This window comes from Malaclemys terrapin, chromosome 7, assembly GCF_027887155.1.
Source record: "Malaclemys terrapin pileata isolate rMalTer1 chromosome 7, rMalTer1.hap1, whole genome shotgun sequence".
Classification (NCBI taxonomy): Eukaryota; Metazoa; Chordata; order Testudines; family Emydidae; genus Malaclemys; species Malaclemys terrapin.
The window spans coordinates 84076573-84091451 of record NC_071511.1 but is presented as its reverse complement, the minus strand read 5'-3'; the positions used below and the strand labels follow the sequence as shown (position 1 = coordinate 84091451).

At 46.8% G+C, this 14879-nt stretch overlaps 1 protein-coding gene across 1 annotated transcript in view; it reads right to left on the bottom strand.

The window, feature by feature from the left end:
* Nucleotides 1-12622: 12622 nt before the first annotated feature.
* LOC128841348 (nucleolar RNA helicase 2-like) overlaps nucleotides 12623-14879 on the bottom strand; it is a 35140-nt gene continuing 32883 nt past the window's right edge. The window contains 1 exon segment of the mRNA XM_054036355.1: nucleotides 12623-14531. Coding sequence (XP_053892330.1) covers nucleotides 14397-14531 — 135 coding nt within the window. The 3' untranslated portion in view covers nucleotides 12623-14396.

Genomic DNA, 14879 nt, shown 5'->3' with positions numbered 1-14879 from the left:
GCACAGACCCAAGTCAAAGTAACCCTATCCCAGAGTGCCTGGCACTCCTCCCCCTGCCTATGTTGACACTCTAGCCCTAGGGCCGTGTTGTACTGTGGGAAAACTCTACTGCTCACCATGCTTCTTATAGGAAACTTGAACTGCCCCCCTTCTTCCTCCCCCCTCCCCCCCCAAGCTGCCTAGCAGTCATTTTGGTCTGTGCACTCCTAGCCACCAGAGCCAGCAACATGGAGGAGGCACCTTTGGATGAACTCCTCCTACTTGCGCTCTCACTTCTGTGTCAGGAAACTGGCAGAGCTTCCATGAGGCGCTGGTGGACATTTCAGCAGCGTTTTCTGGCCCACCGAAGGTACCTGACTAATTTCCTGATGGATCTGGAGGAAGAGGAGGCAGAAGAGGAAGAGTACCCTGGCATCACAGACTCTCAGTGGCAGATGTTGCTCAGTATAATTGGCGTAACCACTGATGTCCCCTGTGTAAACCGCCGCTTTTGGAGCAGGGTCACAAGCACAGACTGGTGGGACCACATTGTCATGCAGACTTGGGATGACCAGCACTGGGTCCAGTACTTTCACATGAAGAAAGCCACATTTCTGGAGCTTTGTGAGCAGCTTACCCCCATCCTCCAGCGTAAAGAGACACACATGAGGTCACCCTTGCCAGTCCAGAAGCGGGTTGCTATAACTGTGTGGAAGCTGGCTACCCCAGACTGCTACAGGTCTGTTGCCAAACAGTTTGGGGTTGGAAAGTCAACTGTGGGTAAAGTGGTGGCAGAGGTAACTGAGGCAATCAGGCGTGTGGTTTACCCTGAAGTGGCGGGCCTTAAAGATATTCCTGAAGTAATTGCTGGCTTTGAGAGAATGGGGTTTCCTAACTGCGCCGGGGCCATTGATGGGAGTCATGTGCCCATAGCTTGCCCTCCACAAGGAGCACATGAGTACCTAAATCGCAAAGGGTACTATTCCATTGTTATGCAGGCACTAATGGATCACAGAGGCAGATTTATGAATGTCAATGTGGGCTGTACAGGAAAAGTTCACATTGCCAGAGTTTTTCGCCACTCTGGAGTCTACATCCATGGACAGGCTAGGACACTATTCCCACCCAATGACATTGATATAAATGGTGTTACTGTCCCCACAGTTATTCTGGGGAACCCTGCATACCCTCTTTTGCCTTGGTTAATGAAACCATACCCTGATGTCAAAGACCCTGGCCAAAAAAGGTTTAATTACACTGTAAGCAAGTGTAGAATGGTTGTTGAATGCGCTTTTGGCAGATTAAAATCACGTTGGAGGTGTTTACAAACCCGTTTGGATGTCAGTGTCATCAATGCTGTCCGCATTACTGTGGCTTGCTGTGCTCTTCACAACCTTTGTGAAGCCAGAGGTGAGCCATTTCCCTCTAAATGGACCTCTGACAGCAAGGGAACACAGAATTGGTACCCTCAGCCAGAAAGTGCAGCTGTCAATGCAGGAGCTGATTGCACCCAAGCAGCAAATATAAGGGATGCTTTGTGTGCTCACATTATGGACTTGCATGGCCCAGTGGAAGAGGGGGAATAGCACCTGTACAAATGTGCTGGGTGGGAAAACTGGCTCGTTCTTGGGAGGGAGGTGGTCTTGATCGTCATGCTTGATCAACATGAAAAATAAATTTGTGTTGGGGGGGAGGGCAGCAAATAGAGGAATACTGTTTGTTTAATCATGCTTAATTGCTCCATAACATGTTTTTACCTTCATCGCAAATCCTGACTGTATGCTGTGATGCACTGATAGCAATAAACTTTCTTGAAAGCATATTCTTTATTTGTTAACAGGTATGTAAACAGTACATAAGAACAGCCATACTGGGTCAGACCAAAGGTCCATCAAGCCCATTATGCTGTTTTCTGACCAATGGCCAATGACGGGTGCCCCAAGGGAATGAACAGACAGGTTATCATCAAGTAATCCCTACCCTGTCACCAAATCCCACTCACACAATTTTGGGCAGGCCAACTGCCATTACAAAACCAACCCACCACCTCCTCCCCCAAAAGGGCAGGAAATAGTTTACTCAACACAATCCCCCTATCACTGCATGTCTCCTGGCCCCCAAGTTCTCCTTTCCCTTCTTTACAGGTTTAGCCCTCACTTTGTGGTGGGGGAGAGGGAAGTTTCCACCAGAGAGAGTTGTAAGAAGGAAAACTGCACAGGGGTTAGTTGCCCTGCCCAGTCCTGAATGCATTCCCCTCCCCCACCGCAAGCTACTGCTGGGCTGAGGGTATATTGCTGGGGCTTCATGCCATGGTGAGAGGCAGCAGGAGGCGGTGCTCTTGCAGCCATTACAGACAGGAGTTGCTGGAACAGTTCTCTCTGTTGGTCTCCGTTTTCCTCCCTTCTTTTACTGCTGTGCAAGTGCCTGCTCCTTCAACTTACAACATAAACGCTAACCCAGGAACCTATCCTTGCAACAAAGCCCGATGCCAGCTCTGTCCACATATCTATTCAAGTGACACCATCATAGAACCTTACTACATCAGCCACACCATCAGGGGCTCGTTCACCTGCACATCTACCAACGTGATATATGCCATCATGTGCCAGCAATACCCCTCTGCCATGTACATTGGCCAAACAAGACAGTCTCTATGCAAAAGAATAAATGGACACAAATCTGACATCAGGAATCATAACATTCAAAAACCAGTGGGAGAACACTTCAACCTCTCTAACCACTCAGTGACATACTTGAAGGTGATAATTTTGCAACAAAAAAACTTCAAAAACAGACTCCAAAGAGAGACTGCTGAACTCAAATTAATGTGTAAATTAGATACAATTAACTTAGGTTTAAACAGAGACTGCATCCGAAGAAGTGGGCTGTAGTCCACGAAAGCTTATGCTCTAATAGATTTGTTAGTCTCTAAGGTGCCACAAGTACTCCTGTTCTTTTTGCGGATACAGACTAACACGGCTGCTACTCTGAAACCTGGGAATGGTTGGGTCATTACACTAATTGAATCTTTTTCCCCATGTTAAGTTCTCCTTGCACCTTTTCTGGGTCATCTCGATTATCACTTCAAAGGTTTTTTTTTTCTGCTGCTGATAGCTCATCTCAATTGATTGGCCACTTACAGTTGATATGCGTACTTCCACCTTTTCATGTGCTCTGTATGTATAAATATCTTCTGTCTGTGAGTTCCAGTCTATGCATCCGAAGAAGTGAGCTGTAGCCCACGGAAGCTTATGCTGAAATAAATTTGTTAGTCTCTAAAGTGCCACAAGTACTCCTGTTCTTTTTGCTCCTTCACTGAAACACTCGCCTCCAACTGGGCTTCAGCCTCTGTGCCTGCCTGTCAGCATACTGTTTTTCCAGTCTTTCATCCCTCTTCTTCTGGGTCCTTGAACAGCTGGTCTGCCCTGCAAGAACATCAATCATGAGTTCTTCAAGGAAACACCTCCTTTTGGAATAGTCTGTGAGGGTATGTTGGCCCAGGGATGGAGTTCCTGAAGAACGCAGGCAGTGTAGGTTGAGGATCCTGAAACAGGACAAGAAACAGAGAGGATTTGTTTAAAGTAGGTCTGTGGAGGAGCACAGAATTAATAACTGTAGAATGTCAAGTACATACAATATAACAGTTCTAAAGTGAACCTACACATATTCTGAAGGGGATGCTTCAGTCCTCACACTGTCTCTGGTGGACGCAGACGTATTAATCATAGTTACAGAAGTGCAGAGGCAATGGTAAATTTAAAATTAAAACCTTTACTCAGCTTCATAAAAATGTGCTAATTGCCATGTGGGTGGGTGGATGTGTGGGGAGGGTTATATAGAACCCACACAGCAAAATGTTTTCTGTCATTTCAGTCCTTTCATATTTTGGAAGACATGACAGGTCTTGTGGTGTTGTAGTAAGATGAGGCCCTGAAACATAAACCCTTATCAGAGGCCCAGTATGAGGCCTGAGGCCTGAACTAAAGTAATGGTCAAGACTTGCTAACATAAAGAAAAGTTAAGCTGTGAGCCAGAGGCAGGCCCTGCTCACAGAAATTGGCAAGGAAAGGGCTGATGCTGCAAAAAGATACATACTTAAAAGGTACTGAACACTAGACATCAGAACATTCCAATACTTGTACATTCCACACATAACAAGGAACAAGCTGACCCATCCCAATGACAGGGCCAAAAGGGGAATATGATGGATAGAGTTGTTTTGTTCGAACCAACCCAACGTGTACAAGGTGAGAGGTGGCACCTTACTACGTAGAGGGGTTGCACCTCAATATGTCAGGAGTGATGTGTAACTTGTTTGTACCTGTGTATAAGAATGCATCCCTGAGTGGATGTCTTTGTCCAGCCTAGGGGGCAGTGGAAAGTCCCGCCACTGACTGAGCTGAATCCATTGCCAGGGGGCACATATTCGTAGTATGTCCGCTAGAGTAAAGTCTAGAGGGAACTATTACTGTGCTTCATTTGACAATAAACCTGGCCGACGTGCCTTCGTACCTTACTAGAGTCTGTGGTCATTGGGGGTTCTCTTGGGATCTGCTGTATCAGCTATCCGCGCAGAGCTGAGTCAGCACACAGAGGGAACACGCATGCAGCTGATTGATATCAACATTGAATAGAGCAGAGCACCACACCAGGAACGTCTGACAACAGGTGCCCTAGTAGCAGAGAGAAGTTATTTCAAGCTGCTGGAGGGAAACTTGCAATGTATGCAGCAGAACTATTCAAATGAATAGTGACCGAACAGTACATTTGTGAGTGGAGTGGACTAATCAGCTATACGGGGGGGCCTGGAAAATACACTCTTCTCCACAATGTGACAAACCATCTGGAGTTCCCGTTTCAGGGAAAATTTGCAGCTATCAACAGTCAGGATTGGGTCCTAATCCATGATGGAATCAACATGATGCTCTATTAGAGCACCCATGGCTTACCCTGACAGAAAACTCTCTGAAAGCTGCAGCTTTAATCCTCCTCTGCACGCATTACCTCTAACTGAAATGGACTAGATTTGGAAACAGAATACTGTTTCCCCAACACACACACTTAGTTCACTGTTCACAGGCAGCTGCATAGACCCAGGAAGAGTGATTGCAGAGTGGCATATTTCCAAATACTCAAAGGAAAACAAGAATGACCATAGCAAACCTCTGTGACTTAACAGTTAAAATAACCTTTACAGCTCTGTATGGAAGTTTGAAATTCCAGTTCACCATTTTGAACTCCACTTGGTGGGAGGCAGGGGAGGGGGGGATGCCTGGATGCTGTGATACAATCTGCTATTACTGGTCAACCACTAATAGCTGGGGCTTCGTGTTTTTTCATTACATCTTAAAAGTAGAAATCCCTCCTCTTATTGTACTAATCTTTTAATTTGCATCATACACTTTACTGGGCTCTGGGGCAGCTTCAGTCTCCAGCAGGTTCACAGCAGGCTCCGCATCAGGTTCTTCCTGGGGGGGAAAGGGGAGTCGAGAGATCAAACAGCTTTTCCAAGTTGGAACTGAGATTCTGTTGCTGCTCTGGGACTGGTTTCATTAAGAGAGTCGCTTTATGACCCTGGTTGGGAGCCTGCTGCTGGCTGCACTCAATCCTCAAGCTGCATTCAGGGGCCAGCAGGACATTATCCTGGCTCACCAGGTCATGATGAAGCACAGATTCACCAATATGTGACTGTGCTCCTGTGACCAGGAAGCAGCTAACTTTTCAAAAGGCTTTATCAGATCAGTCTCCACTGAAAACCCTACAGGCTCTCTGACAGTGTGCTTGCAAATCAAAGTTCAGAAGACAAAGAGTTAATGCAGACCTCAAAGGGAGGTGTGGCTTCCATTTACAATAGAGCACATTGCAGATTGTCAGCATAGAGGACTAAGGAAGTTGCCCCAAGGAACTGTGGGATACATCCAGAAGACTTCCAGGACCCAGGGGCTGTATGTACACAGGAAAGCAATAGGGCTTGGATCCTAAGGGTATGTCTACACTACGAAATTAGGTCGAATTTATAGAAGCCGGTTTTATAGAAATCGGTTGTATACAACCGATTGTGTGTGTCCCCACATAAAATGCTCTAAGTGCATTAAGTCGGTAGACTGCGTCCACAGTACTGAGGCTAGCGTCGACTTCCGGAGCGTTGCACTATGGGTAGCTATCCCACAGTTCCCATTCTCCACCGCCCATTGGAATTCTGGGTTGAGATCCCAATGCCTGAATGATGCAAAACAATGTTGCGGGGGGTTCTGGGTACATGTCGTCAGGCACCTCCCCTCCGTCAGAGCAACGGCAGACAATCGATTCGCGCCTTTTTACCTGGGTTACCTGTGCAGACAACATACCATGCCAAGCATGGAGCCCGCTCTGCTCAGCTCAGCATCACCATATGTCATCTGGCTGCTGGCAGACGTGGTACTGCATTGCTACACAGCAGCAGCTAATTGCCTTTTGGCAGTAAAGGGTGCAGTATGACTGGTAGCCTTCATTGGCGATCTAGGTGCTGGCAGACGTGGGGCTGGCAGATGTGGGGCTGCATTGCACACAGCAGCAGCCCCTTGCCTTTTGGCAGTAGATGGTATATTAAGACTGATATCCATTGTTGTCATATTGCATGTCAATCATGGGCACTTGGGCAGACATGCTCAGTCCTATTGAACTGTCTTGATAATGATGGCTATCAGTCTTAGTACACTATTTTCTGCCACGCGCCCAGTATTTTCTGCCAAGCACCCAGAAGATGCCGAGGGCTATCAGTCATGCTGCACCGTCGTTTACCAGCTTAAGATGTAAAAAATAGATTTGTTCTTTATTCATTTGCTTCCCCCTCCCTCCGTGAAATCAACGGCCTGCTAAACCCAGGGTTTTGAGTTCAATCTTTGGGGGGGGCATGCTGTGTGACAGTTATTTGTGTTTCTCCCTGATGCACAGCCACCTTCGTTGATTTTAATTCCCTGTACCTGTACACCATGTCGTCACTCGCCCCTCCCTCTGTCCATCAGATACTAGTTTCGCACTTTTCAGACCAGACGCCATAGCACTGGGATCATGGAGCCCGCTCAGATCACTGTAGCAATTATGAGCACTATGACCACCACGCACATGGTCCTGGCGTATATGCAGAGCCAGGACATGCCAAAACAAAACCAGGACCAGCCGAGGAGGCGATTGCAGCGCGGTGATGAGAGTGATGAGGAAATTGACATGGACATAGACCTCTCACAAGGCACAGGCCCCAGCAATGTGCAAATCATGGTGTTACTGGGGCAGGTTCATGCCATGGAACGCCGATTCTGGGCCCGGGAAACAAGCACAGACTGGTGGGACCGCATCGTGTTGCAGGTGTGGGACGATTCCCAGTGGCTGCGAAACTTTCGCATGCTTAAGGGCACTTTCATGGAACTTTGTGATTGCTTTCCCCTGCCCTGAAGCGCCAGAATACCAGGATGAGAGCAGCCCTCACAGTTGAGAAGCGAGTGGAAATAGCCCTGTGGAAGCTTGCAACGCCAGACAGCTACCGGTCAGTCGGGAATCAATTTGGAGTGGGCAAATCTACTGTGGGGGCTGCTGTGATCCAAGTTGCCAGGGCAATCAAAGACCTGCTGATATCAAGGGTAGTGACTCTGGGAAACATGCAGGCCATAGTGGATGGCTTTGCTGCAATGGGATTCCCAAACTGTGGTGGGGCGATAGACGGAACCCATATCCCTATCTTGTCACCAGAGCACCAAGCCACCAAGTACATAAACCACAAGGGGTACTTTTCAATGCTGCTGCAAGCCCTGGTGGATCACAAGGGACGTTTCACCAACATCAACGTGGGATGGCCGGGAAAGGTACATGATGCTCGCGTCTTCAGGCACTCTGGTCTGTTTCGAAAGCTGGAGGAAGGGATTTTCTTCCCGGACCAGAAAATAACCATTGGGGATGTTGAAATGCCTATCGTGATCCTTGGGGACCCAGCCTACCCCTTAATGCCATGGCTCATGAAGCCATACACAGGCAGCCTGGACAGTAGTCAGGACCTGTTCAACTACAGGCTGAGCAAGTGCCGAAAGGTGGTGGAATGTGCATTTGGACGTTTAAAAGCACGCTGGTGCAGCTTACTGACTTGCTCAGACCTCAGCGAAAAGAATATCCCCATTGTTATTGCTGCTTGCTGTGCGCTCCACAGTATCTGTGAGAGTAAGGAGGAGACATTTATGGCGGGGTGGGAGGTTGAGGCAAATCACCTGGCCGCTGATTATGCGCAGCCAGACACCAGGGCGTGGTGCGCATCAGAGAAGCTTTGAAAACGAGTTTTGTGACTGGCCAGGCTATGGTGTGAAACTTCTGTTTGTTTCTCCTTGATGAACCCTCCACCCCCGCCCCACCCGGTTCACTCTACTTCCCTGTAAAGCAACCACCCCACCCTTCCCTCCCCCCTTCGAGCACCATGTGCAGAGGCAATAAAGTCATTGTTACTTCACATTCATGCATTCTTTATTAATTCATCACACAACTAGGGGGATAATTGCCAAGGTAGCCCGGGATGGGTGGGGGAGGAGGGAAGGAAAAGGACACACTGCAGTTTAAAACTTTAACTCTTATTGAAGGCCAGCCTTCTGATGCTTGGGCAATCATGTGGGGTGGAGTGACTGGGTGGCCGGAGGCCCCCCCACCGTGTTCTTGGGCATCTGGGTGAGGAGGCTATGGAACTTGGGGAGGAGGGCTGTTGGTTACCCAGGGGCTGTAGCAGCGGTCTCTGCTCCTGCTGCCTTTCCAGCAGCTCAACCATATGCTGGAGCATATCAATTTGATGCTCCAGCAGCTGGAGCATCGACTCTTGCCTTCTGTCTGCAAGCTGACGCCACCTATCCTCTTCAGCCCGCCACTTGCTCTGTTCATCCCGATTCAGCCTGCCACTTCTCCTCTCGTTCATATTGTGCTTTTCTGTAGTCTGACACTGACTGCCTCCACACATTCTGCTGTGCTCTGTCAGTGTGGGAGGACATCTGGAGCTCCAAGAACATATCATTCTGAGTCTGCCGTTTTCTCCTTCTAATCTTCACTAGCCTCTGTAAAGGAGAAACATTTGCAGCTGGTGGTGGTGAAGGGAGAGGTGGTTAAAAAAGACACATTTTAGAGAACAATGGGTACACTCTTTCACGTTAAATTTTGCTGTTCACATTACACAGCACATGTGCTTTCATTACAAGGTCGCATTTTTCCTCTTATATTGAGGGACTGCCGGTTTGGTGTGAGAGATCACTCACACAGTGCCAGGCAACAGATTTCGGCTTGCAGGCAGCCATGGTAAGCCACAGTCTTTTGGCTTTTTTAAACTTCTTAACATGTGGGAATAGTTTCAAACAGTAGCGCCCTCATTTCCCATACCAAGCACCCATTGGGTTGGCCATTTAAAATGGATTTGCAATGTAAAAGGAGGGTCTGCGGTTTCCGGGTTAACATACAGCACAAACCCAACTAACCCCCCTCCCCTCCCCCAATTCTCGGGGATTATCACTTCACCCCTCCCCCCCCCCCACCGCGTGGCTAACAGCGGGGAACATTTCTTTTCAGCAGAGCAGGAACGGGCACCTCTGAATGTCCCCTTAATAAAATTGCCCCATTTCAACCAGGTGACCATGAATGATATCACTCTCCTGAGGATAACAAAGAGCGATAAGGAATGGATGTTGTCTGCATGCCAGCAAATACCAGGACCATACGCTGCCATGCTTTGTTATGCAATGATTCCAGACTACGTGCTACTGGCCTGGCGTGGTAAAGGCAGCCCTCCACAGAAACCTTTTGCAAAGGCTTTGGGAGTACATGAAGGAGAGCTTTCTGGAGATGTCCCTGGAGGATTTCCACTCCATCCCCATACATGTTAACAGACTTTTCCAGTAGCTGTACTGGCCGCGATTGCCAGGGCAAATTAATCATTAAACACACTTGCTTTTAAACCATGTGTAATATTTACAAAGGTACACTCACCAGAGTTCCCCTGTGTGCCCTCAGGGTCTGGGAGCACAACTTGGGTGAGTTCAGGGGTTACTGGTTCCAGGTCTAGGAACCCCCTAGCATGGCATACAGCTCCACGTAGAAGCGGCATGTTTGCGGCTCTGCCCCGGACCTTCTGTTTGCCTCTCTGGCTTTGTGGTAGGCTTGCCTTAGCTCCTTAATTTTCACACAGCACTGCTGTGCGTCCCTGTTATGACCTCTGTCCTTCATGGCCTTTGAGACCTTTTCTAATATTTTGCCATTTCGTTTACTGCTACGGAGTTCAGCTAACACTGATTCATCTCCCCATATGGTGAGCAGATCCCGTACCTCCCGTTCGGTCCATGGTGGAGCTCTTTTGCGATCCTGGGACTCCATCATGGTTACCTGTGCTGATGAGCTCTGCGTGGTCACCTGTGCTCTCCACACTGGGCAAACAGGAAATGAAATTCAAACGTTCGCAGGGCTTTTCCTGTTTACCTGGTCAGTGCATCGGAGTTGAGAGTGCTGTCCAGAGAGGCCACAATGACACCCGGGGGGTAGCTCCCGGAGGCCAATAATGTCGAATTCCGTTCACACTACCCCAATTCCTACCCGCTAAGGCTGATTTTATCGCTAATCCCCTCGTCAGAGGTGGAGTAAAGAAACCGGTTTAAAGGGCCCTTTAAGTAAAAAAAAGGGACATAGCCGTGTGAACGTGTCCAGGCTTAATTCGATTTAACACTGCCAAATTCGACCTAAACTTGTAGTGTAGACCAGGCCTTAGTCCCAGCTTAACATGGGCGCAGACCCTCCAGACCCTGAGTCCAAGCCCAATTGCAATAAGCCCAATTGCAATGTGGACAGGGGGGAGGGTTGGCTTGAGCCTGAGCTCAGAGCTGTGTTTACATTGCTATGTGGATACACCCTTACTGGCCAGAGAAAGACTTATTCCCTGTCTGTAGTTAGGATCCCACCATCCTTCTCACGCTTCCCTGGATTCTAGCATAGAGCAAGACTGAAGGGTTGAGGGAAGCGGAATGCTACAGTGTTATGCCTAGATCCACAACGTCATTAGGACTCCTAACTTTCACTGATTTCAGTGGCCATTAGGAGCCTAAATACCACTGTGGCACTGAGAGTGTGTCAAATACTATGCTAAACAAAATCATCTCTCTATTTTTATTGCAGCTGCACTCCATCAAGAAAAGTGGAGCTGTACTATGCTAGGGATGGTGCATGTATGAAATCAAGCTCTTTGCCAGACAGCAAACTAATACATCTAGTTCTATACAATTAAATGCTCAAAAACTTCATTAAATTAAGGCTGCACAATGGTGCCATGTGTCATTCCAAAACACAGAGAGAGGCTATACTTAACCCTTTGAGAAGCTGGCAATACAGTGCTAAGGTAACCCCCCAACCAACACCACAATCCCTTAACTCTGGCCTCTGAAGAGAACAGTAGCCAGTGGGAGTGGTAAATCATAAGAAGAAGACTGAGTTAGGTCTAAGAGAATGTGCCATTATTTGTGTTTGGTCCCCAGCAAGGGTGTGATAATGTCAGATCAGTCAAGAACATTGCTCTGGTACCTAAGATCCTTGGCACAGCAGCACGTAGCACAGAGGGTTGCAACACCACTGAAACTTGGCTCCTTGCCCCATCCTAATGCCAGATGGATGGGTAGCTAGGCTAAATTTCAGTAGCATTGTGACCCTCTGTGCCAGGTCACACCACCAATCAAGTCTGGCCCACTCACCAATGCTTGCTTTACACCAAGTGCACATAATGACACAGCAGGAACTACGTCACAAGACTGAGACCCAGATCCAGCTCGGCACCCCTACTGGCGGCACCCACTGCTGCTCCTCTGAATCACAGGAAGCCTTAAGCCAAGAGCTATGGAGAGGAGCAGTGTGAGGGAGGTATGGGCTCCTGCTAGGAGGGAGCATGGCTAGACCCTGCTCTGCCTGCCAGAACCTGGGGCAGCTCCTTTCAGCACTGGTGACAGGTGGGAAGCCACAAGCTAGCAGGGAAGGGTAAGGAAGGCAGGGGCCAGGAATGAGGCCGTCCATGGTGCCATCCTGGAGTGCATAAAGCCGGCTGTGGAGAGGCTGGTCCCTGGTACTGACAGCAGCATCCAAAGGCTGTGGTACAATGAGCCCTCAGCAGCCTGGCAGGGTGCTGTGGCACACTGCGTGGAAAGCCTATGCCATGAGTGGGGCAGGGGTGCATGGCCCATGCATTCCTACCTACCCCAGGCTCTAATGGCAATTCCCTCCCAGGGACCTGGAGTGTGAGGGGGAGGAATAGGGCTGGATGTGAGAAACAGAGAGGAAAGAATAAGGAGTGGACCAGCTCTAGAGATTCAGTGCTTGATGCCCCATTGCATTACTCCCTTTTTACTGTATTCCCAAGACATCAACCTCCATAGCAGGGTTTGATCCAGAGATTGACAATCATTGCTGTAAAGTAGTAGATAAAGTTCCTGCCCCCCCAAAAAAAACCCCTCTCTTAATGTAAGTATTCCAGTAGTACATAGGAAGCACCAATCAGGATTGAGTCACTACTGGTCCAGTTGCTATGCAGATAGAGTATAAGACAACCTTGAAAAATTTGCCAACTAAGACTAGCTACAAATGGCTGTAACAAACAATTAGAAGGGACAGGGAGGGAGGAAAACTAACAAGAATGTACATTGATATAAGCCAGCTATACATGCAGATACATGGTTCCAAGTTGGTCCATTTACTTTATTATAAAAATACAAAAAATATAAGATAGGTAAAACTCATCTACCTAGTCATTAGCATTTGGCAGTTTCCCATAAGTATCACAAGATAACCGGATCTTGAAGAAGGATTTGAAGAACAGGGTCTTGGGTTTACTGACAAGTTCAGAAAGGGTGTTCCACGTAAAAGGAAGTCATTTGGAAAAAGCAGACAAGTAACCATTGGAGAACAGCATTATTGGCAGAGCAGACTGAAAGTAGAAAAGGAGGGCTGGACTGAGTTAGAAAGGGCCTTACAGGTATGGACCAGACACTTATATTTGATGTGATAAAGAAGTAGAAGCTAGTGGAGGGATTTAAGGAAAGGGGTAATATGGTCAGGATGACAGGGCAGAAACTATTCTGTTCAAAATCCTACTCACTAGATGTGAGGGAAATGAGATGAGCGTCAAGAAGGCTACCACAGAGGAGGCTACCTGAGGCCTATGACTAGGGATAAAATTTCTCCACTGTCCATGCACAGGTACATACACACCTACAGTTAACTGGGCATATGCAAGAACTCAAAAAATATTCCTTTCTTCTTGGGCATTTCTATAGTGCTCATATCATAGTATCAAAATACTTCATAAACAATTAATTTGTTCTTCACAATACCTGTGAAAGCAGGTGATGGTATTTACCACCATTTTACTGATGGGAAACTGAGGAGAGAATAAGGCCAAAATTACCAAGTGCCCACTAAGTTTGGGTGGCTAACTTGAGAGAGCAGGGCCTGATTTTTTCATAGTTCTTTGCACTTTTACAACACTAATTGACTTTAGTTACAGCTGTGAGCTCTCAGCACTTCTGCAAATCTAGCCCCATGCTTCTCATCAAAAGCCAGAACATGAGGAACACAATCAGTGACCAGCTGTGAAAATGTAAACGACTTGCCCATCATAGATGAATTCTATAGCAGAGAATAAAATAGTTAGCCAGAGCAGCATTCAACTGTCTCAATCATGAGACACTCCTCTTTTCCTGCAATCCCTTGCTTCATTTACTATGTATATTTTGACTTCTACCATAAATGAGGCAAGAGGCCTACAGACAACAGCTTCACTCACTACATAACCCTGATTCATGTCCAGTAGAGCAACAATTTTTTATACTGATTGAGGCAGGGGCCCCGTGGAAAAAAAAATAATATTTAGTGACATGATTGCATTTATCATAGTGCATGTGTACGGGAACTGAATCAATGTTACATCCCACTCTCTCCCCCTAACTGAAGCAACATATACCATTCATCCAACAATCACTTCACTATGTACAAATGACCATGTAGAAATAGTATTTTAATTATTTTGGAAAATGGACAGGTTTCAGTCTCCACTGGAGACCAATTCAAATGGAGATTTTGATATATACTGTGTAGTAAGCCCAAGTCAGATTTCTGATTGCAAAAGACACATCCTGAAACAAGGCTCTGTGGAGGTGGCTGATGAATATTCTTTAGACGTAGCTGTGGGGAAGATAAGGCATATTTTTTTTATACATTAAACTGTTGTTCTCTGAATTGGTCCTGTATACAGCCATCCCTAGCAATACTGGAAAAACAAATTTTGAATGACAGATTTTGTAAGTGGCACAAACATATAATGAACATGACATTTTTTAATGTGGCTAAAAATATTTTAGTCCCATTTCTGCAAATTTTATTGTTAGAGCTAGCAATCAATTAAAGCTGCCACCTCGCCTCCCATTCCTGGAGTCGTAGAAGCCTCTGCCTCCTTCTCGTTGGGTTTCTGCCAACTCAGGTAATTGAGTTGCCACAGTCAGATGCCAGCGTTTTGAATCCTGCCATTTTCCCTGGTAAAAACAAAGTTAAATACTGTATGTATTTGAACTTTATACATGTAAGAACTTGACATGCAGATAAAACTTGCAAGAAAGCAACTACAGTACATTTTACAGCTTTATAAAATTGTGCAACTGCAAAATTGAGCACAAACAAGGAAAAACTACTTAGTAGCAAATACAAACTAGTATTTAAAAATAACTAAAAAGTTTGGACTGGAATTAAAAATAAAATATGAAGCATAGGAAACATCTGATTCCAGATTTTGTGAAAACTAACAGTTCTGAGTTAAACAAATCACAAACCTCTAGGTCTCAATTATAGAAATGAAAGTGTACATAAAGACAGCCACTTAACGT